The 26,240-nt window shown below is 40.1% G+C and overlaps 1 protein-coding gene across 3 annotated transcripts in view; it reads left to right on the top strand.

The window, feature by feature from the left end:
• rasef2 (RAS and EF-hand domain containing 2) overlaps window positions 1-24,767 on the top strand; it is an 87,694-nt gene extending 62,927 nt beyond the window's left edge. Inside the window, exons 6-17 of one of the 3 annotated variants that reach the window (XM_060853048.1) lie at window positions 1,692-1,807; window positions 3,644-3,712; window positions 5,285-5,366; window positions 6,271-6,350; window positions 8,699-8,867; window positions 11,498-11,617; window positions 14,148-14,292; window positions 15,974-16,055; window positions 16,891-17,005; window positions 21,842-21,961; window positions 22,930-23,006; window positions 24,172-24,767. In XM_060853048.1, the coding sequence (XP_060709031.1) occupies window positions 1,692-1,807; window positions 3,644-3,712; window positions 5,285-5,366; window positions 6,271-6,350; window positions 8,699-8,867; window positions 11,498-11,617; window positions 14,148-14,292; window positions 15,974-16,055; window positions 16,891-17,005; window positions 21,842-21,961; window positions 22,930-23,006; window positions 24,172-24,274 (1,278 nt within the window). In that variant the 3' untranslated portion in view covers window positions 24,275-24,767. Of the gene's footprint in view, window positions 1-1,691; window positions 1,808-3,643; window positions 3,713-5,284; window positions 5,367-6,270; window positions 6,351-8,647; window positions 8,868-11,497; window positions 11,618-14,147; window positions 14,293-15,973; window positions 16,062-16,890; window positions 17,006-21,841; window positions 21,962-22,929; window positions 23,007-24,171 lie in introns of those variants that run through there. The other 2 variants (XM_060853047.1, XM_060853049.1) reach the window with 2 other exon arrangements.
• The last annotated feature ends 1,473 nt before the right edge of the window (window positions 24,768-26,240 follow it).

The following is a 26,240-nucleotide window of genomic DNA, read 5'->3' as shown; positions in this document are numbered from 1 at the left end:
TAACATCCACACTGATGTATGGATAGATATTAAGGATGTGACTGTACTGGAGCAAGTACAGAGGATGTTGCAGGGAATGGAGCAAAATAGCTATGAAGAAAGGCTTGAGCTATTTCCTTTAGAGAAGGTTAAGAAGGATCTGATGTGAGGTGTAGGTATTGTTGAATCTCCCTGTTCAGTGATTGTTACTCCACATTTCTAGAGGAGGAAGAGGGACTTGCATCTAAGCCTCCAGGATCAGAGTTAGGGACTCTGCCACTACAACACACGAGTTCTCTGAGGTGTGTAAGACTGGGGGGGTATAGCCAGGGTGGATAGGAAATACCCGAAAGGTCGGTAACAAAGGGGCATAAGTTGAATGGCAGGTGATTTAGAGGGAATTTGAGGAGAAGCTCCCCACCCCTAAACATACACAGACGGTATTGGGGGTCTGGAATGCGTTGCCTGGGAGATTAGAGGCAGAAGTTTTTCAGCCTTTTTTTTTGAAAGAAACAGTACATGGATGAGCATCTGAAATGTCACAGCATTCCAGGCTTTGGGTGGAGTGCTGGACAGTGAGTTCATTGTAGACAGGAGATGGCTTTTTTGTTTGGTTGTTGCAAACCTAATGGGCCGAAGGGCCTGTTCTGAATTATGATTCTCCCATCAGCTGCAGTAGTTATTGCTCAGTTACCATTAGAGATTTCTTTTGTGTTACACAAACCCCCTCCCCAAAACAATTTGTGCATGTTGGTTTACATTCTCGTTTATCCAACGTCTCCAAGAAATCTTCATAACCTTGGATCTATGAATGGAATTTCATTAACCTTTCCAGTATAGGGGAATCAACACTGCCACCTTTCAGTCTAATAAAGCAGTTTGTGAAGTGCTACGTGGTCACAGACCGAATGCTGGAAAGTGGGATTAAGCTGGAAAAAAGGTTTTGAGCCAGCGTAGCAACAGTGGCCAAATGGCATATATCTGCACCATAAAACGTTTATCGTCTTTAGTGATCCCAATATATGGAACCAACTTACATTCTACATTATTATTATTATTATCTACATTATTACCCTGTTTGAAATCTGAGTATTCTGGTTAATTAAATGCTATAATTCCATTGCTGGATAAATCCTACATCTGGACCTCTAAAAGCAGTGGAGTATTAGAATTTGTGTTTAAAATTAATGCTGATGCAGAGTTAATCATTATATATCTCTGTGATATACACTCTCTTGCTTTGAGTTCAAATCATCCCACATTTAAATATCTTCCGATACAGTTCTACGCTACGAAAAACTGTCGTCATTTTATGGACTGTCTTTTGTGTGTTCCAGGTGTCTCAAATAACAATACAGCAACAGAGTGCTTTAGAACTGTGGTCAATACTCTAATAGAGGAAATGTGACAGTCAAAGTTGCCATGCTCCTACAAATAGTGATGTGCCTATGATCAGTTAACCTGTTTAATGATGTCTGAGGGATAAATGAAATCTGAGTATTGCTTTCACTTTCTTTTGAATGATGTGTGTGTTTCTGTCTCCAACTGGGAGAGAAGACTGGATGATCTCCTCAAAAACATCACTATCACTCAGGCTGACATTTCAGGGTCTATGTGCTCAAGTGGTTGGTCTGGGATTGGAATCTGTAACTATCAGCTGTGTTGTTTGGTATTCGAGGTTTGTGTTACATTATGTAACGTTTATTTTGCAGGAGAATGAGTATTTGAGAAGTTCCCTGCTTCAGAGTCAGACTGAGATTTCCGTCCTTGAAGCTGGACTGGACAAATGTAAAAATGAGCTTGCTGATCGTCTGCTTGATCAGGAACGGTAAATGAATATTCCTTCAACTAAACAAATGAGGTTTACACTGTAATGGAGGGAGTCTTCTGAACCTGTATGAAGTGTGGGAGGATTACACTGCAATAAATACTTGATCGTGTCCTGCCCTCCCCACCCTGTCTTTACTGAAGACTCCTGGATGGTCCATCAACAAACATAGCGGATAACTATTCTTCCTGCCTGGCAAATCTCTCCTCCAAGTAGGACATGTAATGGGGGCAACACAAAAGGAAGAGCCCATGTCGGCTGCCTGCCACTTGTGTGGGGTGAGGGTGGTCAACCCTTAACCTGCAGTACTTTTTACATTTAATGGGATGTACTAACATCACCATATCCTTTATTTTCAATCCTGATGGTTTTCCTGCCCCACAAGACCCGCCCCGCCCCACCCCACCCCACCCCCCAAAACCCATGATTCCCTGCACTTGACTGACAACACCTACCATTGTTCTGATTGCTGTGGCATCCTGGGGCTCTCGAGGCACAGTATGACCAGCAGCCATGTCCTCCATGGCATGGCCAATTTCTGCAAATGGTGGCCTCTTGATTTGCCAGCAGCTTTCAGTTGACAGGCCATCATCCCATGGAGCCCTGTGCCAAGAGGAAAGCTTGCCTAATGGCCCAAAATCCAGCTGCCCTTCCTTCAACAAGGCAGCACAGCAGTCTTATTACTTTCTTGGGCAGCACAAGACCCGTACCACACTCGGAATGTTTTGTCCAATATAATGATCTGCCTATTTGACCTTTTGTTGTTGTAGCTGATGGAATTATCTGTTCTGATTGTAAAGTTCCAGCTCTTTTGTTTTAAATTAAGAAGGCACTTAATTCTCCTACATAATTATGCATTTATTCAAATGCTTGAATTTTCCTGTTTATTTGTTACCCTGTAGCTGTTGATTTGTTTTGGGCCTCTGACCAAATTGTCTGTCTCAGATTGATATTCTTATCCTGATATTTACCTCCGGTAACCATCTCCAATTCTGCTCTCCACTGAAATGCTGACGACTTTCACTCCCAGATGCTGTGGCCAAGTTGTATTGTCTCGTTTCGAGTCTCCTAACATGCCCCCAGTTTTCATCACTCTATATTGTTGGCAACTGCTTCGGCCTGAAGCTCTGTGTTTCCGTTTCAAACTTACTATCACCTGTATCCCTCGCATATTTAAGATGTTCGCTAAGACCTACATCTCTGGCAAGACTATAGGTTACAAGTCTTGATGCTGCCTTTTCTTTTGGCTACTTTTTTCTTTTCAACGAATAATCCAAGGAATTGTACTGCACTGACCCTTCATTGTAGCTCCATGAACAAAATTTTCATGTTGTTTACCTAACTTGTGTTGAAAAGGTTCCCCTTTAAGTGATGTAAGATCAGAGCATTATAAAATGCTTCCACCGGTCTTTTGTAACTGGCGATCCTTGTTTTGAATATTTGTGTTTTTAATGTGAATTTTGAAAATGATTGTCGTTTGAGTGACCTGCCAGAAGAACGAATGCTTTTGTTTTGCAGGAATCATGTCAGCAGCTCAGTGCTGTTCAAATGCATTGAGAACGGCAGGGATGTGATTCCTGACAGAAATTAAACTTGATCATTTTATTTAGTGACTGGTTAAGAATAGTAATCGTAGGGCCTGGGAGTCTGATGCCTTCTGAAATTTTCACCAGGGTGGTGTGTGTTGCATGTGTCCTGCAGTGTCATGCAACAGCATAACCGAAGACCTGAGGGGTGGATATTTTGGCCTTATTCACACACTGTTGCTGAGTTCCAATGTTGCAGTAACAAGACACCACTTAACACTTTGTTTTAACAATTCGATCTCTTCAACAGGGCAAAGGAAACTATCCACAAACTAACAGAAGAGAATGAGATTTCCACAAATCAGATACAGATGCTTCAGTAGGTTATATTTTATTTGAAGGATTTTAAATCTTTTTAAGGGAGACAGCTAAATATGTATGTAAAATGTTCTTTTAAAATAAAATGGAATGGTATTCTGCTTTTTTTTTGTGCTATTGTGTACTTTGCCCTATTTGCCATCCCCCAACACAATCTGACTGCACCGCAGCTAATCCATCACTCGAAGTGCTGGTACAATTGACATCGTGAAGGTTTAACAATGCGATGTGGAGGTGGTTGCCTGACAGTGCGTAGGAGTCAATGCCCCTACTGTGTTGACCAATTCATACAATTTTTTTAGAAAGGTCTCTGAGTAATTTACCACTTTTTTTGTTTTTTTTCCTAAAATAAAATCTGATCAGAAAGAAGAGTAGTAAAGTACAATCATGGGTTATTTTGAATGTTCTATCAAAATGTCTCTCGTCCCCAAGTTTTCAGTGCTCCTCCACTGCATTCAGCAAAGTTATTGACTTCCCTCCTTAGCTCTCTGGAGAGAATACAGTGAGGGTTTGCCAGACTGGTTCCTGGGATGACAGAACTGGGCTATGTGATGATATTGGATTGCTGTGGTGGGGTGACTTGTAGGACTTCACTGTATTTTAAATGTAAAATTACATGTGACAAATTTCTATTCTAAAAGCTCTAGCAGGACTAGACAGTGCAAACAAAGTAAGGATATTTCCAATTATCAGGGGAGTAAGGCTGGCAGTCTGAGAATTGGGTAGGCCATTCATCACTGAGATGAGAATTTTTTCCAACCAGAGAACATTTGGAATTCTTTGCTACGGAAAGCAGTTGAGGCCAGAACATTTAATGTTTTCAAGAGGAATTGGATGCCTTGGGACCGAAGGGATATGGAAAAGAAAAGGGGAACAGGGACAGAGGTGGATGATCAGCCATGATCATGTTGAATGGTGGACCTGGCTGGAAGGGCTGAATGGCCTACTCTTCCTGTTTTGTGTCACCTTTTTTTTTCTCCCTTAGCTATTCCTTTAGAATCACCCACTTAGTTTGTCTGTTTTCACAGTATTTCTCAATTGCTGCTGACTAGTTATGTTTGATAATTCTTCTGTGAAAATACCTTTTTGGATGTTTACCAAGTCAGGGTTGATGTCAAAATACATAAACAAAATAGGAAGTGCTGGAAATACGGAGTCAAAACGTGTGCTGGAAAAGCAGCATCTGAGGAGCAGGACAGTCGACGTTTTGAGCATAAGCTCTTCAGGCACCAACCTGGCACACATTCCTGATGATGAGCTTATGCCTGAAACGTAGACTCTCCTGCTCCTCGGATGCTGCCTGACCGACTGTGCGTTTCCAGCACCACACTTTCCAACTCTGATCTCCAGCATCTGCAGACCTCCCTTTTTTCTTCTGGAAATACTCTGGTCAGGCAGTGTCTGTGGAGAGAAAATCTGTTAACATTTTTTTTTTGTATCCATGTCCTTTTATTCAGCACTCTGATTTAAATGTGTATTATTGTTGTCCATGTCTGTTTTCTGAATAAATGAAGGAAATCACTGAGTTTTCAATGGTCTGTTGTTAACCTTCCCTTCTCTGTTTTTTTTTAAGAGAGGCTAATAAAGCTCTTTATGATAGCAACAATGGGTTAAGAGTTGCTTTGGAGAGGAATCACAACTCAAATAAAACTAAGGTAGGTTTTTAAAATGAAAACTTCCTATGAAAGGATCTGTTTCTTGGTAGTAATTTCCAATGATTGGGATCACTCAAGAATCAGAATTTTTTTCAGTTAAAATTTTAGGAAGCTTGTAATAGTGGTGTTGCAGGGTAAAGATGTTACTGTGTATGATTTAGATGCAAAGGAGGAATACAAAATTAAATCTTTGTCAGAACATTATTTAATTTGTTTTTCACCAGTGTAGTATAGATGCAGTGACTTGTTAGCAAATTAGCATCTCCCCTCTCAGCTCGGAATACTGCAGTGAGTAACTCTCCAAAGCCAGTCCATCATTGACAAGGCCCAAGTCAGGAGTATGAAGCAGTGCTCCATATTTACCTGGATGAGTGCAGCTCCAACAACGCTCGCGAAGCTTGACACCATCCAGGACAAAGCAACCCACTTGATTGGCACTGCATTCACCACCAATGCTCAGAAGCAGCAGCGTGTGCTATTTACAGGATACTCTGTAGAAATGTATCAAGGCTCCTTAAATGGCACCTTTCAAACTCAGCAGATACACAGGAACACCACCACTTGGAGTTCCCTTCTAAACCACTCGCCCTCTGAATTGGAAACCTACAGTGTACAGTTCCTACAGTGTCACTGGGTCAGAATTGTGGAATTTCCTCCCAATGGCATTGAGTCTAGCTATAGCAAATGGACTGCAGCGGTTCAAGAAGGCGGTTCAACATCTGAAGGGCACCAGAAGTGGGCAATACGTGCTGTCTAGCCACTGATGCTCATCTCCCATGAGTAAAACCAAAGATCCCTAAAGGCAGAGAGGAATTGTTGTCCAAATATTGCCATCTGCACTTACTAGTTGACTGGCTTTCAGGACAAAATCATTTCTAAAGGGTTGGCTTTTTTTTAATTGCAGTATTCTTTAAATGGATCTGTTCCAGAGAGAGGAGTGAAGTCAGAAATACAAAATGGAATAGCTGACGCTGGCTATAGCAGGTATGGCAACTATGGTCACTATTAATCTTGGTAAGGATACCCTGAAATATTGAAAATATGAAACCACAAAATGTTGGAGCCATAATGTGCTGGCAATGTCATTCAGACATAGTTGGGTTAATGGCATGGGGATGTATCCTCCTTATAAATGAGTTACAAGCAGACGGACATCCTTTTTGGTTGTTCAGTCTAGCTTTGACATTCGGTAAGATCATGGCTGATCTTTTTATGTTCCAAATCCTACACTGCTAATTGCACCTGATTTTTAAATCCCTTGCCTAACTACCTCTGCCTTAAGAAATGTTCACTGAACCACCTTTGCCATCTTCAGAAAGAAAATTCCTCCCATTTTGATCTCCATTCTAAAAGGGGAAAGCCTAATTTTAAAACAATGCCCCTTAGTTCTGGACTGGCCCACAAGTAGAAACATCTCTTCTAAGTCCATCTTGTCAAGACGATTTGGGGTCTTTATACTTGAATCAAATCACCCCTCCCTCTTCTAAACCCAAATGGAAAGAAGCCCAGTATGTCTGAACTATCCTCATAGGACACACACACATTTCAGATATCAATCTGGTAAACATACTTCAAAGATGTGCAGGTTAGGGTGGGTGGACTGGTCATACTAAATTGCCTGTAGTGTCTAGGGATGTAGAATTGCAGGAATAGAGTAGGTTTGGATGGGCTGCTGTTTAGAAAGTCAGTGTGGACACAGTGGGATTCTTCCATGTTGTAGGGATTCTCTGATTCATCTCTAAGCATTTGCATCCATCCTTTTAAGAAGATCAGCTTTGCATACAGTATTCAAGATACGGTCTTAATGAGTACCCTGTGTAACTGAACATAAGAGCAAGAATGTTGTTTTAATTTCTCATCCTAAAGGGTAGTATCCCATGAGTCTTTGGGCTGTGCCTGCATGTTGACCTTTTGTAACGTGCACTAGATGTTCTGGCAAGCTGAAGGCAAAGCCAGTCAGAAGTACAAGATAAAATGCTCTCTGGTAGGCAAGTTAAATGAGCAATGAACAACTTAATGAAGGTTCTGGTTCTTGTTAAATCATGCAAAAAGGTATCCCAACAAGGGAAAAAGTATTGGAGGGGATCAACACAAATTTACAAATAGCTTTTGTGGTGAAAAGCTGGACAAAGTCGGGCTGGGTTGGAGTGGAAATAAAATAATGTTGAACAAACATTGTGAGGTGGTCAGCCCCCAAAAAGGACATGGTGCAGAACACACTGCCAAACCTTTTCACTCCCGGATCAAGGTCTGTTAAGATAAAGAACTCCCAGCTGAGCATGATACATATTCTCAAAATGGCGTATTTTGTATATGGGGCAGATACAATAGCAGAAATGAGACAATGTGAATGCGTTCAGTGGAGAGTTTATGGTGTATGGATGAACTAGTTCAGCTGCTGTAAAGCAGAGGGCCAGAGAGATGAGTCAAAAAGTGCAGTGCTGGAAAAGTGCAGCCAGTCAGGCTGCATCCAAGGAGCAAGAGAGTTAATGTTTTGAGCATTAGCCCTTCATCAGGCCAGAGAGGAGAGGTCTACAAACTGGGGCCTGTGAGAGATTGCTCATCACTATTAGGCTTTCATTTGTTGCATTCCTGTACCCTCCCATTAAATTGAATCAACAAGTTTGGAAATACCCAAGCTTGTTTACATTTGAGCCAATGATAAAATGCGTCAACCCATTTGTCTGAGTTGAACTCTGACCTGGTCATAGGATTCAAAGGGCCATTTTCTGAAGTACCACAATTCCCAAGAACTGATTCTTTTCTAACCTGCTGCATGCAATATCAAAATTGGTAAAACCAACGTGGTCTATGTTAATTTTCACTCTGCAAATGCAATTAAAATTGCAAACACAGTACTGGCTTTGTTTCTGGGAAGGTAGAATTAAAAATTGGTCAATCTGTATTCAACGCTGGTATCTTGCACAGGTTTTGAGTTTGTAATAAAACTAAAAGGGATGGAGAAAGAGGTGAGAGAGAAAATGCAAAAATGGTACCAAAACTGAAATTCTAGCCATTGGGAGAGATTCAACAGGGCTTTTCCCTTTAGAAAGGAGAAGATTTTAAGCCGACCTCGGAAGTCTCTAAATTAAAGTGGATTTGATTGGTTGGATAGATTTTGGAGATCCAATGATTGGAAACTAGAGTACATAAGAGAAAATGATTTAGATGATAAAATGTTGCTGTAAATTTAAATGGGATAAAGTATCAAAGTTAGCACAGGCTGGTCGATTCTCCAGGTTTGTTTCTCTACTGTATATTGTATGTAATTCAACATGCAGTGTTTTGAACGGCAATGAAGAATCTGTGATCTTAAATAATGATGACTCCAGACAGAGAATTTCTGAAGTAGCAAACTGGGCAGACCGATACCTGGACAGCGGTGTCTCCACATCTCAGGACATTGTCGATTATTCCTCAGATGAATACAACAGTGATGGAAGCGATGATTCTCATGAAACGATGCACTACAGTTATTCGTATGTGGCCTCGGATACTGAGGTGAGCTGATCTGTTCAAAAGTGTTTCTTTTAGAGTTACAGGCCTTCTGGAGTGTTTGGTTTTTTCCCCCCCAAATGGAGATGGCTAATTCAGTAGATTTCAAAAGTTTCAAGAATGAGTTTCTGCAATTATCGTTTGAACCTCAATCTGAACTGTAGAAATTTCCAAAGTTGCATCGTTGTTCCTTTCCACAATGGATTCCGTGGGGAGTTCTTTTTTTTAAAAAAAAACTTTCTCTCCTTTGCACTTTCCCACTGCTGTATGCCATGTTTACTGTGCTTTCTGTCGTAAGGAAGCTAAACTGTCCTGCCCAAAGGTTTGTGGGTCTTGATTTTAATTTTCACAGCTCACATGGTCATCTTGGTGAAATGTTGCTGATAAATGTCGAAAATTTTGAGCTATGCTTTTATCACCAGGATCTGCTAAATTTAACAAGTGTGCAAATCAGTCAGTAATTTGTGAATTGTCATGAGTTAATTGACTTTCATTGTTGTTGATCTGTCATTCCATTTTTTTTTTGGAAATGTCATCTCCCATCTCCCTGTAAAGTGTTTCATGAAGTTGCAGTAAATGAAGATTTTAAATGTAAACTACTTTTCTGCTTTTTTGTTTTCTCAATTCAGTCTTTTTCTGCACCTGGTTTGCCCTCGTACTCTTGCCTTTGGACCTTTCTCAGCACTTCCCCCTGTTTATATCTCGACCCTTAACTCGGGAATACACTCTTCACCCCATTAATCACAGTAGCTTTGTCTCCCTTATGATCTTTCACTTTCAGTGATAACAGGATCAAAAATAAATTCTGCTGAAAGGTGAGGAAGTAATATCTAACTGGATACTTCCTCACTCCAGGAAATGAACAATTCAGCATTTGTTTAGTGATTTCATACAAAAACTTTTTTTCTTTTTGTAACAACCAGTTACAAAGATCTGATGTCTCCAGTCACAGATTGGCACTTCTTTAGAAAAACTCTTCAGAGTTGCTAGGTGTTGTAAATTCATTTTTTTTCTTAAATCTACAAATCAGATAGATTCCTAAGTTTGTGAAAAAATACTGCCATGTTAATGCTAATGGTCTGATGATTAGTTGATTTCAGGGACTGGTTATTTCCAAACAGTGGAACATGTAGGCTATGAGGCAAACATGAGAACAAATAATTGATTGTTACCGTCAGGCAGAGTTGCAACATTGTATACAGGCAGCACACAGTCCCTTTTTTCAAAGGTATATACAGCTCAAACACCTAACCAACCAATTTGATTGAAGTGTTATTCATTGTCTGCTTCCAGGTAACTGAGTATGAATTTATTATTCTACATTTATATAAAATTATCGAAGGCCAAATCCAGCAACTCCAAATCATTGGATAGTGTAATGTTATCCATGTAAATTGGTTCTGCAAACGAAGGATTCTCTTCCAGCTGCGTCAAACTTGTGGTTACTTTGTATTTGTGGGTCTACCTATAATGAGGCCTTTTATTGTTTCCAGGTAAATGGTGAGGGTCACAAAGGGTTGATGAATTCCATTTTAAGTAAGCTGTATTGACTTTTTCAAAAACTTCAAATCTAATTATACAACTAAGTTTGGGACCTTGTTCCCAATTAAATATTGAAGATCAAAGCCATTATATTTTGACGTGTGCCACAAATATGTTCCTTACCCACCCCATACCATCACCACCGCCACCCCTAAAACACTCATCCTAAAACCCTCATCATTTGTTTGAATCCCTCCATAGCCTTGTCCATTCATATCCCCCTCTCCTCCTCCAGAGCCATAACCCTCTGAGATTGACGTTCTTCAATTCCATCCCTTCAAAACCTACAATTTTCGGTATTCCATCATCAGCTACTGTCCCTTCAGCTAGCCAAGATGTAAGGTCTAGACATTTTTCTAACCCTCCATCTCCTCCCCTCCCTCCCTTCCACCACCCTCTTTTTTTGAGGTGCTTCTTAAACCATATCACTTTGATAAAATATTTGATCACCAGCCTTAAAATCATTTAATGTAGATCAGTGTCAAATGTTTTTTTGATACAATTCACTTGCTGTTTTAGCACACAAAGGTGTGGTTGTAGACACAGAATCATAGAATCCCTACAGTGTGGAAACAGGCCATTTGGTCCAACAAGTCAACACTGACTCTCCAAAGTATCCCACCCAGACCTAGTCCCCTACCCTAATACTTTACATTTCCCATGACTAATGCACCAAACCTACACATTGCTGGACACTATGGGCAATTTAGTACGGCCAGTTCACCTAACCTGCACCACTTTGGACAGTGGGAGGAAACTGGAGCACCCAGAGGAAACCCATGCAGACATGGAGAGAATGTGCGAGTCGCCCAAAGCTGGAATCCAACCTGTAGCTGTGAGTCAGCGCTGCTAACCACTGAGCCACCGTGCAGACATGTTACTGAACATGTCAGGTTAGATTCAGGAATTAACCAATAAGATGACTCTGGGACAAGATGCAGCCAGGAAAACAGTGGGATTCATGTAATACAGAGCAAAGGAAAAATGACCTTGTGGGAAGTGAATATCTCTGTGTGCTTTTAATGTTTGTAATAATCTCTCTGCTTGTTGTGTGGACCAGGACAGTTGAATGTTTATCTGGCTGTTTCTTTTAGATGCCGGAGTTTAGGTCTGAGGTGGATGGACTGCCCGGGACGTGGAAACCATCACGGCCTGTTAGCCGTTCCAGTTCTATAGCATCGTCAAGGAGACGTCTGCCAGCATTCACATCCAAGGTAACTTCCCAACGATGACCGATTGAGACGATCCCCCTCTATCAACCCTTGCCCGTGCACAATATCAATACCTTGAGCATCGTGACATTTTACCCCCTTGGCACCTTCCCAACCTAGCCAGAACCGTGTGACCAGAGGTGAAAGGTTGAGATTTAAAAACTGAGACCAATTGGGATGGGAAGAGAGATGTTCCACTCTGAGCCCCTTAGGTCAGAGGGCCAATTCCAATTTTTTTGTCCCCTAGATTAACTCCTGGGACACACCAATTCTAATCTTTGAATTGGGCAAACGAGACATTCCCAAAATCCAGGTTTTACTTTGGGAGAAGGGGGTGATGCATTTGTATTGGGGTTGCAGCTTATAAATGTTTACATCAATTAAATGGTAATGAATTTTAATCCATTTTGTTGACTGTGGTGCCAGCTATCAATTCCTAGAGACCCCAAATTTTCTGTTTTTAAACCTCTATCAATAACAGCATGTTATTTTGTCTGTGATCATTCAAACTATGATGTACCAATCTGCAATATGAAGTATTTTTATAGGTAATTTAGTTGATTTGTATTAAATTGAGGATACTGTTATTCTTAGGCTCATAAGCAGCTGCTAATCTAGCCCTTTCTGTAAGAATTGCAGACTTGTGTTAAGTTTGCTTTTTGTTCAGACACTCTGCTTAACTGAGAATTCACAATGAAAACTGGTGAAGAAGTGAACATTAGTTAAAAATGAAGATCCTTCAAACTCCAGGCTGGCTGCATTTGGCTATTGAACAGAACTTGAGCTTTCTTTTTGTTCCTGCTTGGGTCTTGCAACAGCATAATGGGAACCATAAGCTTAACTTGCAACACCTTCTAGTTTGATTTCCACAGTCTGTATGGATCTGTATTTGATAATTGCACCTCACTCATTATTACCCTGTGGAGTTTCTACAAGGGATGGCCTCTCATGTTAGCAGCCATTGGGAGAGGAACAGATTGGAACAGCCTGAGACTCACTAACCAGTTCCAGGTTGATGCTTTGGTGCGTGTACTTAATGTATAAGTAATACTTGAATACTTCTGGGAATGCAGCAATTCTGTGCTTTCATGTTGATGGGCAATATTCAAACTAGGTTGGCAATCTGAATGTGCCCAAATTAAGTAAGCGTGGTAAATCTTCCCTTGAATAGAAAGGTGACTGCATGGTAAACCAGCAGGCAGAACTGGTTAGACACTCTATGCCAACAATATGTGGTGTAAGTGTTTGCTCAACCTTTCCCCAAGCGTGCGTTGATCCAGGCAGTAGATAATTGTTTATCTTGGGAAAGGGTCAGAGTTGATCCATTTTAGTGCTGATTTAGGGGTGCTGACCAGGATATTCCAATTGCTCTCTAAGTGTCTCCCCACTCCTGAGATGGAAATTTCACCAGGTTGTGGATGTTGGCGGGTCATGGCTTTTATTACTGCTTCAACTGAATGGACTGTCGCTTACTTGTGAACAAGCCTCCAAAGTAACAGCACTCTGGGAAGGTACAAGAAGGTGTATGATGAATGTGGGGCTGTGCCTTAGGTGGGAGGAGAAAGTTATCAAAGAAAGCTATGCATTTATATTGCCAGTTAGAAAGACAGCTGATTAGGAGAAGATGGCCATTAGTTAACCACTAAATTTCCTTAATTGAGGGTGGGTTGAGAGTCCCAAGTGAACCTTGTTGTCCAGAACCTAATTGGTGAAGTGGCAGGAAGAGGTTTTCACACAGAGGGTGGTGCGTGTATGGAATGAGCTGCCAGAGGAAGTGGTGAAGGCTAGTACGATTGCAACATTTAAAAGACATCTGAATGGGTATATGAATAGGAAAGGTTTGGAGGGATATGGGCCAGGTGCTGGCAGGTGGGACTAGATTGGGTTGGGATATCTGGTCAGCATGGACGGGTTGGACCAAAGGGTCTGTTTCCATGCTGTACATCTCTATGACTCTAAATGACTCTTGGCTCAACTGGTCCAACATCTTCCCCCTTTTACCACTCTCTGGCCATCTTTAAGGAGGGGAGAAAATTCCAAAGTGTACAAAATCACTTATTCATTTCCAAACTGTTAACCTTTGGGAGTTCCTGGGAACGTTTTTTACTATATTTAAATACAAGCTGTTGTATATGCATGATGTATGACACCATCTTTCTGTCATGTAAAATTAACTGAGCAGATCATCCTGCTACTGATTACATCTGCCTGTATCCCTGCACATGCACCATAACACAACCTGTGACGTCCATATTTCATCCCCCACACAAAGTCAGGAGATCATGATCAATTAGAGAAATTAACAGACCAGCAGTTCATTGTGTTGGATTTCTTACCTAATCTCTGACATTCTCATTGAAATTTTAGCTTCCTTTTTCTTTTAAAGAGGTAATTCAGTGATTTGAGTTCAGTTGAATTGAATTCTGATATTAGTTATTCTGATGAATCAGGACTTTAAACTTCACAAAAGGAAAGTTTAAAAGAATTTAGGTTCATGCGTTTTTATCAAAGAATGTGTTGTTTGTCTTTTCAGAACACTGGTAATGCAGTAGAGAACTCCAAACCCGATGGCCCACTCTACAGACTTGTCCTTGCTGGGGATGCTGGTTCAGGGAAATCCAGCTTTTTATTGCGTCTGTGTATGAATGAGTTTAAAGGGCATATTCCTACCACCTTAGGTAAGAGATTTATCTTTTGTAACTGCCTGATTTTGTTGTTTTTATGTGACCGTTTTAAGTGAACTGCCTTGCATTCGCAATGTTTTTGTTTGAAAGCAACAGTCCAGGTATTTACTCAACTGGTGTTGGAACAGAGGCAATAGGGGTGAGCCACCTATACCAAACTCATTTTATTTACTAGTGTGTGTTCCAGGATGCATTGAGGTTTGGAGATGTTATCAAGGGGAGAAAATTAAAGGAAGTGTAAAGGCAAGTACAGTTAAAAGGTTTGATCAGTTACATGGATAGGAAAGGTGTAGAGGGATATGAGCCCATCACAGGCAAATGAGATTAGTTAAGGTTAGGAAACCAGGTTGGTATGGATGAGATGGGCCAAAGAGTCATACAGCACAGAAACAGACCCTAAGTTCAGTCACTGAAGGATTGCAAAACCAGCAGTTGTAGGTCGCAAGGTTGGTTAAACCATTTTTGGGTAGGATAGTTTAGTTCGCCAGCACTGTGCTAGGAATGCAGCAGGACAGGAGTTAAAACCGCACTACAATACTTCTGAGAATTTGAGTTTATATGTCTTTAAATAGAAGTAATAGAAACTCCTCCGTAAAAGTAACAATCAGTTTCTCATTATTGTCATGGAAGCCCTAACTGAATTGGGGAAGGAAACCTGTCTTTGCCTGCCTTATGTGGGACTCCAGTCCCACAGCAACTCTTAATGCTTTACTCTAACTAACTACTCCATTGTATCAAAACTGTTGCTGAGCAAGTACCCTCATCACTGTTTTGAGGGTGACTATTGATGTCTGACAAATATTGGCCTGGCTGGTGATGCCCACTTTCTAAGAATGAATATACTTTGCATGGATGGAGTGCAACCAAACCTGCCCCTGGAATGGTGGGGTTGTCCTGTAGAGAGATAATGGCCTGTATTCTCTGAAGAAGAATTTCTGAAGTAGGGCTCATGCCCAAAATGTCGATTCTCCTGCTCCTTGGATGCTGCCTGACTTGCTGCGCTTTTCCTGCAACACATTTTCAGCTCTGTATTCTCTTGGACTTTGAAGAATGAGGTGGTCTCATTGAACTGTACAAAATAATACTTTAAAAGGGATAGATAGGGTAAACGTGGTTGAGTTAGTGTTTTGAACCTGCTGGGACCATTTTAAAAATAAGAGGAGTGCCATTTAAGACTGAGACTAGGAGAATATATTTTAAACTGAGGGAGGTGAATTTTTGGAATTCTGCTTTTAACGGAATGTTGAAGTTCAATCTGTGCATATTTAAAATAGAAACTAATACATTTCTGACTTAGCCAATACATTATGGGGATAGTCTGGGTAAAAGGCATTGAAGTGTTTTGATCAGTCATGATCATTTAAATGACTGAAATATCTGCTACAAATCTATGTTCCACTTGTAAAACTGTGTGCCCAATTATATGGACCATATTAATAATATTGTCTTATGCATCTTTTTGGTAACTGTTTTCTGCTTTTCTTTCAAAAGATCTAATCCTAATGTTGAATATTATCTTCTGAAGGACGGTCACTGGACTCCTCATTACCTCCGCTTTCTCTCCACAGATGCTGTCGGACCTGCTTGTCTTTTTCCAGTAATTTTTGTTTTGGTTTCTGATTTTTCCAGCATGCATAGATTTTTTTTTAAAAAAATACAATCTGTTTGTCTCTAGGAGTTGATTTTCAAATGAAGAAGTTATTGGTTGATGGTGAAAGTGCCACATTACAGATTTGGGACACTGCTGGGCAGGAGAGGTAAAGGTGACTGTTTAAAGTGAGAAACTTAATGGCTTTTCTGAAATAAGTCAGAATTTAAATCTGCATCCTTGCCCACAGTTATTATATTCTATTTTATAGCATTAGATGTTAATTGCACAGAGAATATTCACCGTAGCCATGTTTAAAGTGGTCCATCTGTGTATGCACTTATAGTTAATGCAGGGAAGTATATCTTGGAGATGCAAAACCTTTGCTCTTGTACAAACATAAATGACAAAATACTTGTTCCACCAACATGTTCCAAATTATGACACACAAATCTCTATTATAGTAAGCCACCCAACTGGAGGTTACAGATGGGGTTTAAAACTGCACCAGCCCTACTTTTCAGTATGGAACCTGCTCTATTTCATTCCAATAAAATGAGTCACTGACTTTGTCAGGAATGATTGGTTGATTGTGGGTTTCTACTGTGAAGGTAAATAAAATCATGTTTGAGTGTGATCTTTTTAATGGAGGAATTTGATTTTTGCTCAAATGTTTTCTTTTCCTTTGGAGAAGAATCTCGCACATATACTGTTCCCAGTAAATGAAGCCCTCTAATCTTTTTAACCAAGTTTGTTAGCCAGAATTAAGAACCAGTAATACCACTTTCATTCCATATTTTATCTTCTATTTTGTCGCTGTCTATTTAATTTCGCAATCTTTTTTTAAAAAAAATAAAACTGCATCTTTGTAATGATGCCTCTTGCTGTAGGTGAACAATATGGATGAATCAGTTTTGAGTCTGTACACTATGAAACCCATTTCCATACAGTTCAAATGCTTGTTAGTAAACCACGGCATTTTTCTTCCTTTTATTTTCTGTCAGGTTTCGCAGTATTGCCAAATCCTACTTCCGAAAAGCACATGGTGTGTTATTGCTATACGATGTGACCTCTGAGACTAGTTTTCTTAATGTCAGAGAATGGATTGATGAAATTAAGGTACATCTCTTGTTTGCTTAACAAAATTTTTCAACCTTTCCTACGGTTTTGTATTGGGCTGTTATGGCAGTGGGCATTTTCAAGTTTATAGTCATTCACTTAAGCCACTGTTTTGGTCTAGCTTCCTTTTGGATTACATTATCTGTTGTAGATGTATAAGAAAAAGCAGCTGTAGAAAGCCATTTTGGACCCTCAAACCTGTCCCACCGTTAAACATGTTCCTGGTGGATCTGTCTCTGGTTTGATTCTCCCTATCAAATTGCGTAACCTCTCATTTTCTTACATTAAACTTCATATGTCAGTATTTTTGCCATTCACTCAATCTACTTATATCCCCTTGCAGGTTCTTTATGTCCCTTATTGCAAAATGCCTCCTCACCTGTCTCTTGTATCAGCAGCAAAGTTGGATACATTATACCTCTAAATTATTAATATAAGTCACAAATAGAGGCCCAAGGACTGACTGATCCTAGTTAGTATTTCCACCTGAGAAGACCATCACTCAATCCATGCTAATACATTACCCGAAATACTGTGAGCTCTGTCTTGTGTAGTAATCTTCTATGTGGTACCATTGCTGAATGCCTTTTGGAAGTTCAAATGCATTACATCTTCTAGTTTTCCTTTATCAACTCTGTTTGTTCATATCTTAGAAGAACTCAAGCCAATTGGTTAAATACGATTTCACTTTCACTAGATAGAAATAGCAGGCCATTTAGAAGAGCTAATGCATTCTTAATGAACTGTCATTTTCCCAATGACAGATGGGCTAACTAGCCTATAATTGCCTGCTTTGTGTGTCTCTTCTTGAATACAGGCATCATGTTAGTGATTTTGTGATCTGTTGTAATCCTCTGAGAATCTAGTGAGATCTGGAATATTCCAACCAGTGCCTTCACTGTCTCTGCAATCACTTGCTTTTAAAATCTTTTATCTCCAGGTCATCACGTTCTGGTGTTTTTTTTTGTTTTTGGGTCTGCATTCAGCCCCATTTATTTGTCACCTACTCTGTTCTAATTGATACTGTTACAAAAAAATTTCCCTCCCTTGCCTATCTGATATCTTTGGGATTTTCACAATGCCTCCCACTGAAGACCGAAGCAGATAACCAATATTTTGCTATCTCTCAGTTCCTGATTAACACTCAGAACTCCAAGGATCCCACATTCGGGTTCAGCTGCTGTTCTGTCATCTTGTATGCCTCAAGACGCTCAAGGGAATTTGTTAGTTTGAATCATATAGTACAGAAGAGGCCCTTTAGCTCATCAAGTCTGTACTGCCAACTGTCGTTTTTTTTTGTAGACTTCAGTAACCTCCAACTTAGCTTGTGTTTTTGTCACTTTGTACGCCTTAGTTTTTGATTGGATAGTCGTCTTGACCAACTTTTGTTCACTACAGATGGTTCATGGTTCTTCTCCTTGTCCTCCTTTTTGACCAGACAGCCTTTTTTTTTGCTGAGCAAACATCTGCCACTGATCTTTCACTGGCGTTCACCTTTGTCTATTTTTTGAGCCCGTTTTGTTCATACTTCTGAAATTTGCCTTATTTAAGTTGAGGACCCTGGATATCTGTGTTGCTGTCCATCAAACTGAAACACATCCCACCCAACAGGATCCTTTTCTCTTTCTCGTCTGTCTATGAATCCTACCCCGTTACTAAATCTAAAACAGGCTGTTCCTGTGTAGGTTCTGCAACATGTGACTCTAAGAATCAATCCCTCAATGCATTCTGTAAATGCATTTTTCCATGTTACCTTTACTTTTACTTCATCTAGTCAATCACCCATGTCTGTTGTAGTGCTTCCCTATGATTCAAGTCCTTTGTTCATCCTGTAACTGTATAATTCTCTATTATTGTTCTAAAATGTTCAATGTCCTGAGATTATCTTATCTCCTTCTTCTTTTGAATGGGGTGACTAGCAGATTACACAGAGTGGGTGCCAAATGTGTGGTTTCCTCAGAACCTATAATGCTGAACTCTACTACAGTGTAGAAGCAGCATAGTTCTGTGAATATAAACAGCATATGCCACAGGGCAGAGTTGTCCAAGCAAAGCAATACAGATAGTGACAAGTCAAACTGATTAGTGTACGGTGGTGACAACCAGAGTTTCCTAAACTGTTTTCCAGATGGAAAATTGATTTCTCTTCCATGATTTTCTCTTTCACCTGGAGTTTGACATTTTATGACCAATTGCTATTTTAAAAAAATAAATCAATATTTTAACTTTTTTTAAAGGAGAATTGTGTATTTATATCATACTTTCAAGATCCTTAGGATATCCCAAAGTACTTGATCATTACATTTTGCAAATAAATTTCTTTTTTAAACCATTCTCGCTGCAAGATTAAACAGCACTGAAATTAAATGGTCAGATAATCTCCTGTCAAATTAGTTTTGAGAAAGAAATTTTGTCCGGGTACTTCAAAATGTGCCATGAGATGAGTGCCAACACAAGATATTTAACATTTTCTGAAGATGAATAGTAAAAATAAGAGTAATGAATCTGACTGTAACTAAAAGGGTTCCTTTGAGGCAGGGGCATTGCAGAGGTACTAAATGAGCACTTTTGTATCTGCCCTTACCAACAATAAGATACTGTCAAAGTCATACTGAAGGTGGGGATGGGGAATAGTTGACATACTGGATGGGCTAAAATTTGAGTAGATTATTATGTAGGCTGGAGGTATATAATGTTGATTTAAACCACTCAAGAATTGATCAAAGTATGCTGACGGATGGAAACTATGAAGGGACTGGCACTTCCACACACTTCATTTACTGTATCCGTTGCTCCCAATAGGGTCTCCTCTACATTGGGGGGGGTCGGACACCTACTTGTGGAACACTTCAGAGAACATCTCTGGGACATGCACAAAGCAACCCCACTGCCCTGTGGCTGAATGTTTTAAATCTCTTTCCCACTCCAAGGACATGTAGGTACTGGGCCATCTCTATCACCAAACCCTTACCACCCACTGCCTGGAAGAGGAACGTCTCATCTTCCGTCTTGGGACCCTCCAATCTCACGGGATCAATATGGATTTCACCAGTTTCTTCACTTCCCCTTCCCTCATCTTATCCCAGATCCAACCTTCCAACTGTGCATCACCCTCCTGACCTGTCCATCTCCCTTCCCACCTATCCGATCCACTTTCCTCTCCAACCTGTAACCTTCAATCCCACCTTCATCTACCTATCACACTCAGCTACCTTCTACCTCCCTCCCCTCTTCCCTGGGGTAGGGGGAGTCCATAACTAGAAGGCATAGGTTTAGGATGAGAGACCTAAGGGGCAACTTTTTCACACAGAGGGTGGTGCTTGTATGGAATGAGCTGCCAGAGGAAGTGGTGGAGGCTAGTACAATGGTAACATTTAAAAAGACATTTGGATGGGTTTATGAATAGGAAGGGTTTGGAGGGATATGGGCCGGGTGCTAGCAGTGGAACTAGATTGGGTTGGAATATCTGGTTGGCATGGATGGGTTGGATTGATGGGTCTGTTCCCATTCTGTACATCTGACTGAGTGCTGCTGCTGTGTTAAAGGTCATATACCAATGGAGAAAGCTTCCAGGGTCCCACTTTTCTGTTTCAAAGTTTTTAGTTTGAGTTGGATGATATAAAGCACAGTGCAGTTTGCCTGGATACCCAACAGCAGAAGTGAAAGGTCAGTTCCTGCTCTCTCTTTAGAGACTCATGTGGCAGAGGGTGTGTATTAGATGTCCAATGAGGGCACAGTGAATCTTCACTCCAATGCCCCTTCATTGAAAACCAGCAGGTGTAGACCAAGACATGGACTGAGAACTAAAGGCAACATAAAGAAAAGCCTGTTTGGAATCCTGATTGCACTTCTGATGCAGATTCAAGAGTAGTTTTGAATGGAAATTGGTTAGACAGCTGAAGGGAAAATATTTGCAGGGCTACAGGGAAAGGACACTGCTTTCACAATGTGCTCATTCTAATGATTCTGAGATGCTTTTATGCCCACCTGAGCAGGCAGGTGGGGTGTTGACAGAAATACAGATTAGATTGCATGTTCCAGTCTAAAAATGAATCTTTAACGTTCTTTCTTGGGCAAGAGATCTTGTGCCAAGGCTAGAAAATTATATTCATCAAATTTTCTGTCAGTGGCACCTTGCATTCTCCAGATTGGTTGGTAAGTTTATCCATGTAACAAAAGTAATCCATGAGATGTGACGTACTTTAGAATATCCTGAAGATAAAATGTATGCTATATGAAACTTCTCACCTATCTCCTGCTGTGTGTTGGTGTGTGGAGTATTGCACTCTCTACCTGAACCAAGATGATCAGCTGGTATTATATGCTCTTGATGCTGTTGTCACCAGTGTAACAAAATGATTTACAATCTGTTCCTTAAATGGGATCTAAGACTTTAACAATGTCAGGAACTCTTTTTTCCAAAAACCTTGTATATTGTGAAACCTATATAAGCAGACACTAGAATCTTGATTAATCCAAATAACTTGGAAGAGGCACTCTGAAACCATAGACCCTTCAAATTATGGACAGCCATCAAATGTATTTTTTTAAAAAGTGAGAACAGTGAGTTCTGTGACAGAAATTACTTTTTGTGGAATAGGGAGCTGTTTTTTCTTGCACCTATAGTGGTTCTATCTGTGGAATAGACACAACTCCATCTCCAGAATGAGTAGCTTCTCAGATGCTCTTTTTAGGTAAAGAACTCCCTGTTGACTTAAAACACAAAATAGAAAATACCCAAATAGACTGCTCGTGACGGTGTCCCCAATATGCAGGCTTCATTATATATGGCATGCAAACAGTTCAAAGTTTACAATGAATGAATGTGTTTTTCAGAGTTCTACTGACTTCCCAACGCCAATTATCTTAATTGGGAACAAAATAGATTTGAGAAATGAAATGCCTCATACACAGCGTGGTACTGTGCTGACTGCCCATGGAGAGAAATTAGCTATGGTGAGATTTATTGTGAGAAATATTTATTGTTATTAATACAAACCAGAAGTGAAATTTATATAAAAGCTGCTTTTCCAAATAAAGTGACGATTTTTCAGGTAAATGATTAAGTTCATTTTTACTGTTACTACAATGAGCATATGGCCTTTCTGCACACGTGTCCAGCAATGTGGGTATTATATTGAGTTAATCTTTCTTGGTGGCTGTTGTGATGTAATTTGTAGATTAACCTGTATGTAAATAAATCCAAGATAACCAGTTGTCCAGTTCCAGGCACCACATTTTTAGGAAGAATGGCAAGGCTTCTGAGAGGGTACACAAAATTGAGAATGGATATGTGGGTGAGGGACTTTAGTTAAAATGACAATTGGAGAAGCTGGGGCTGTTCTCTTTAGGGATGAGTGAACATTTTGATAGTAGTCAAATTTATGACATTCAAAATTCAGATCTGGATAGGCGGAGGGTGGAAAGGTCACAGGAGAGCATAGGTGGGTGGAGTTTAGGGGTGAAGTGCAGGGAAAACTTTTCATTGAGGGTGGCGGATGCCTGGAATGCACTACCAGTGGAAGTAGGCACATTAGCATTTAAGGTGTATCTTGATAGATACATGAATAAAAGGCGAACAGAGTAATAGAAATCTACATATAGGCAATATGTAGCAGAAATAAATAGGAATCATTGCAGGCTTGGTGGGCAGAAAGCTCCTAAACCAGAGGGGACTGATCTAGAGTAATTGGCAGAAGAAATGATAGTGACATGAGAACACTTTGGATGCGAGCAATTCAATGTAAGACAGAGTGCTATTCCTAGTGATGGTGATTCAAATGTGGTTTACAAAAGAAAATAGGCTGAATATCTGAAGAATGTTTGGGATAAGGACAGATGATGGCTGAATCACTTGTCATGACCAGAATGGACTCGATAAACTTGGTAGTCTTCTGTGCTGTGACAATTGTGTCTTTGTCTAGACTTACAACGCATTATTCTGTGAAACAAGTGCTAAAGATGGGACCAATGTGGTGGAGGCTGTTCTGCATTTGGCCAGGTAAGTTCACTTCTAACTGTACAGTTCTACGATGTTAAAGTAAACCGAATGAGTCTATTCTAACTGCTGCAATTACTTGGGTAACAACACAAAACCACTTAATGAAAGAGGAAGAACTTTCTTTACAGATCATTCTTTATCCCGGTCTCTGGATTACATGAAGAACTTTTGCAATCTATCTGCATTACTTCCAAACAAAAAATAATGCTGGAAATTGGAGGATCAAGTAGCATCTGTGGAGAGAGCAAGCTAATGTTTCAAGTCTACATGACTGTCTCCATAGATGTTGCCTGACTCTCTGGTTCCCAGCATGGTTTTGTTCAGTACAGATTCCATTATCTGCAGTAATTTGCTTCTGCATTATGTCTGATTAATCACTGTTTTGATTAAAATTGGAGCTTTTGGTGTTAAGATAATCCCTGTGTTGAGAAATGTTCCATTACTGAGACAATTATTCACAAATTCCTGGAGTGGGGAAAAGGTCCAGAAAATAATGGAATTGTCATAGTTATCCTGGTAACAGTTATTAAAACAGAAATTGTACTGAGCAAGTGTCACTGGGATTCACAACTTAATCTTTTTGGTCTTGTGGTGCCTTGCTCTTGCAGCTACTCGTCAAGAGTGAGGTATGTTAATCAGTGACATTCATAGCCAAATCTTGTGTAGTGTCTGCACTTACTGGCTAGCAATCGGAAATGGAAATCTTGACCGCAGTGGGTGAGTTGAAAAATTAGGACTAAGAAAATGAAGGATGTTAAGACTGATTTCAAGTTCCTGAGGGATTTAATGGGATACAGATAACTCTGTTACACCATGAGGGTGGTGCTGCCTCTTGGGCAGAGGGAAAATCTATAGATCAACTTCGAGTGTTGCCAGTGTTGCATACATTCTCCCAGGCTGTAGCAACTGAAATCTGAATCCACGCCTGGTTGCCAAATCAAAATAGCTGAAGCATGAAAACCCATCTCTGGCCAACAAGAAAAAACCACAACAGACCCCTGTACGCATCAGATAACCAGACATACCTGGTACAAATGTTTCTGTGCCAAAACAATGTTCAGCAGCACTAATTAATCTCTAACTGAAACACAAATCATTGGGATAAACTTGATGTCTGTACAGTGCATACATCAACATAATTTGTGTTCATTTCTCCCTTGTGCAGAGAAGCCAAGAAGAATGCAAACATCAGGGACAGTGTTCAACCAGTGACAAAGCTAATAGCAGCAGATGGGAAAAAGGCACTGAACAACTGCTGCAAAACATAAGACTAGAAATCCTTGGATTGTCATTGTTCACTGACCTCTAAGACGCAGATAATTCATGGGATCTGTGATGTTTGCTTACAATACGCTATAATGCATTTTTCCTTTTGGCAAAATTTTACTCTCATTTGAGAGCATCTGTTTAATGGCCACTAAATGGCTAACTGTATATTTTTGATGGTATATAGGTTGAAATGTATATTTTTGAGCTGAGGAACAAGTGTTACCCGTTCTACTTTGTGATAGATTTTACCTTGATATGTAAATGACACTTTAAAATCACGTGCAAGGAATGTAAAAATAAGTTTTGTAAAATGAAGGAGTTTGTTTTTTGAAATGACATTTATTCAGTAAAAGCTTTTGGGTTAGAAACTGAAATAAAATGAATTACAGTAAACCATTTTTTTTCAAAGTTTGGGAGAAGATTTGTAGCTCGGGTGCTCGTTGTTGTGGTTCTGTTCGCCGAGCTGGGAATTTGTGTTGCAGACGTTTCGTCCCCTGTCTAGGTGACATCCTCAGTGCTTGGGAGCCTCCTGTGAAGCGCTTCTGTGATGTTTCCTCCGGCAATTATAGTGATTTGTACCTGCCGCTTCCGGTTGTCAGTTCCAGCTGTCCGCTGCAATGGCCGGTATATTGGGTCCAGGTCGATGTGTTTTTTTTTGTTTGACATTTTTCAAACTTTCTTCTTTCTCGATCTTTAACTCCGCAGAGAGAAAAGTCCATTTTTCCTGAAAGTTTACTGATTTCATTTTCCACCAAATCTTCCTCCACAGGATTAATCTAATTACTGTACACTGCAGACTTGGGAACACTGCAAGGAATTAAACTCTTGGATATGGTGAGGACCACCCTTTCACTTTGAAGTAATAGCATCTTTCCTGTGTGATCTTTAGTTATGACAACCCAAAAGCAGTACACCTTACTCTCCAGTGGTCAAGTGCCTACATCTACTGAGAACAGACTTTCGTTATTAGGAATTTGAGTGGGTTCCATTGGCCTAGTGACCAGCATATTCTAAACCAATGTTTTCTATGGCAAGGAATCTCTGTCTACAGGGCTTTTGTTTTTGCTTCATCCATCTGCAAACTTGCTGATTTTAAAACTGACTGGTTCCATCTGCTGGAACTGAAGAGCTATCACAGCCAGAACACAATGTAGCAAGATGGTTTGTTCCAGCCAAAGTCTGTTAAGTTTAATAAATACAACAGGGGTGTCAGGACAAATTGTTTCATGTGACAATCCCTCCATATCAGAGATCATCCTAGTGAACCTTCTCTTAACTGCCTCCAATGAAATAACAGTTTTCTTTAAATAAGGTGCTGGTAAGACCATGCCACCGTTTTTTTTATATACAGCCTTCCTGGTTACCTGCTGCACCTGTGAGCTAGCTTTGTGTTTTGTGTACAAGTCCCTTTGTGTTGCAAATTTTTGCAGTTTATCCCCATTTAAATAATACTCCTATTTCTCTTCCAAAATGAACTTCACATTTTCCCACATTTGTACTCCATTTGCCAACTCTTGATCAGTCAAATTATCAATATCTTTCCAAACTGTCTGTATCCCACCCTGGCATTTTGTTGTTTTTGAGTCCTCTGCAAATCTGGATCCAATACATTTACTTTCTTCCTCTAAGTCTTGAATATGTATTCTCTGGAATCTCACTGGGCACAGGTTGCCAATGCCAAAAGGCCATTACCCCCACTTGTTTCTAATGAGCTTTGATTTCTCTTCTTATTTTAAGGACTTTTGTCAGTTCTTGTATTCCTCACTACTTTACCCTCAGTTTATTTTCTCTTTTATCATTTTAGTTCTCCTTTGCTAGATTCTCAATTTATCCCAGTCTTTGGGGGCTATCTCTGACTTTTGTCTTCAGATATGCTTTTTTTCCCCATTTTATATTCTCAATTTCCTTGGTTTACCATGGTTGGTTTATCCCTCACTTCAATCCTTGTTCCCTATTTTTGCTGAG

This window comes from Hemiscyllium ocellatum, chromosome 39 (assembly GCF_020745735.1).
Source record: "Hemiscyllium ocellatum isolate sHemOce1 chromosome 39, sHemOce1.pat.X.cur, whole genome shotgun sequence".
In the NCBI taxonomy this organism is placed as follows: domain Eukaryota; kingdom Metazoa; phylum Chordata; class Chondrichthyes; order Orectolobiformes; family Hemiscylliidae; genus Hemiscyllium; species Hemiscyllium ocellatum.
The sequence above is the reverse complement of the archived record's forward strand: the minus strand, read 5'-3'. Positions and strand labels throughout refer to the sequence as shown.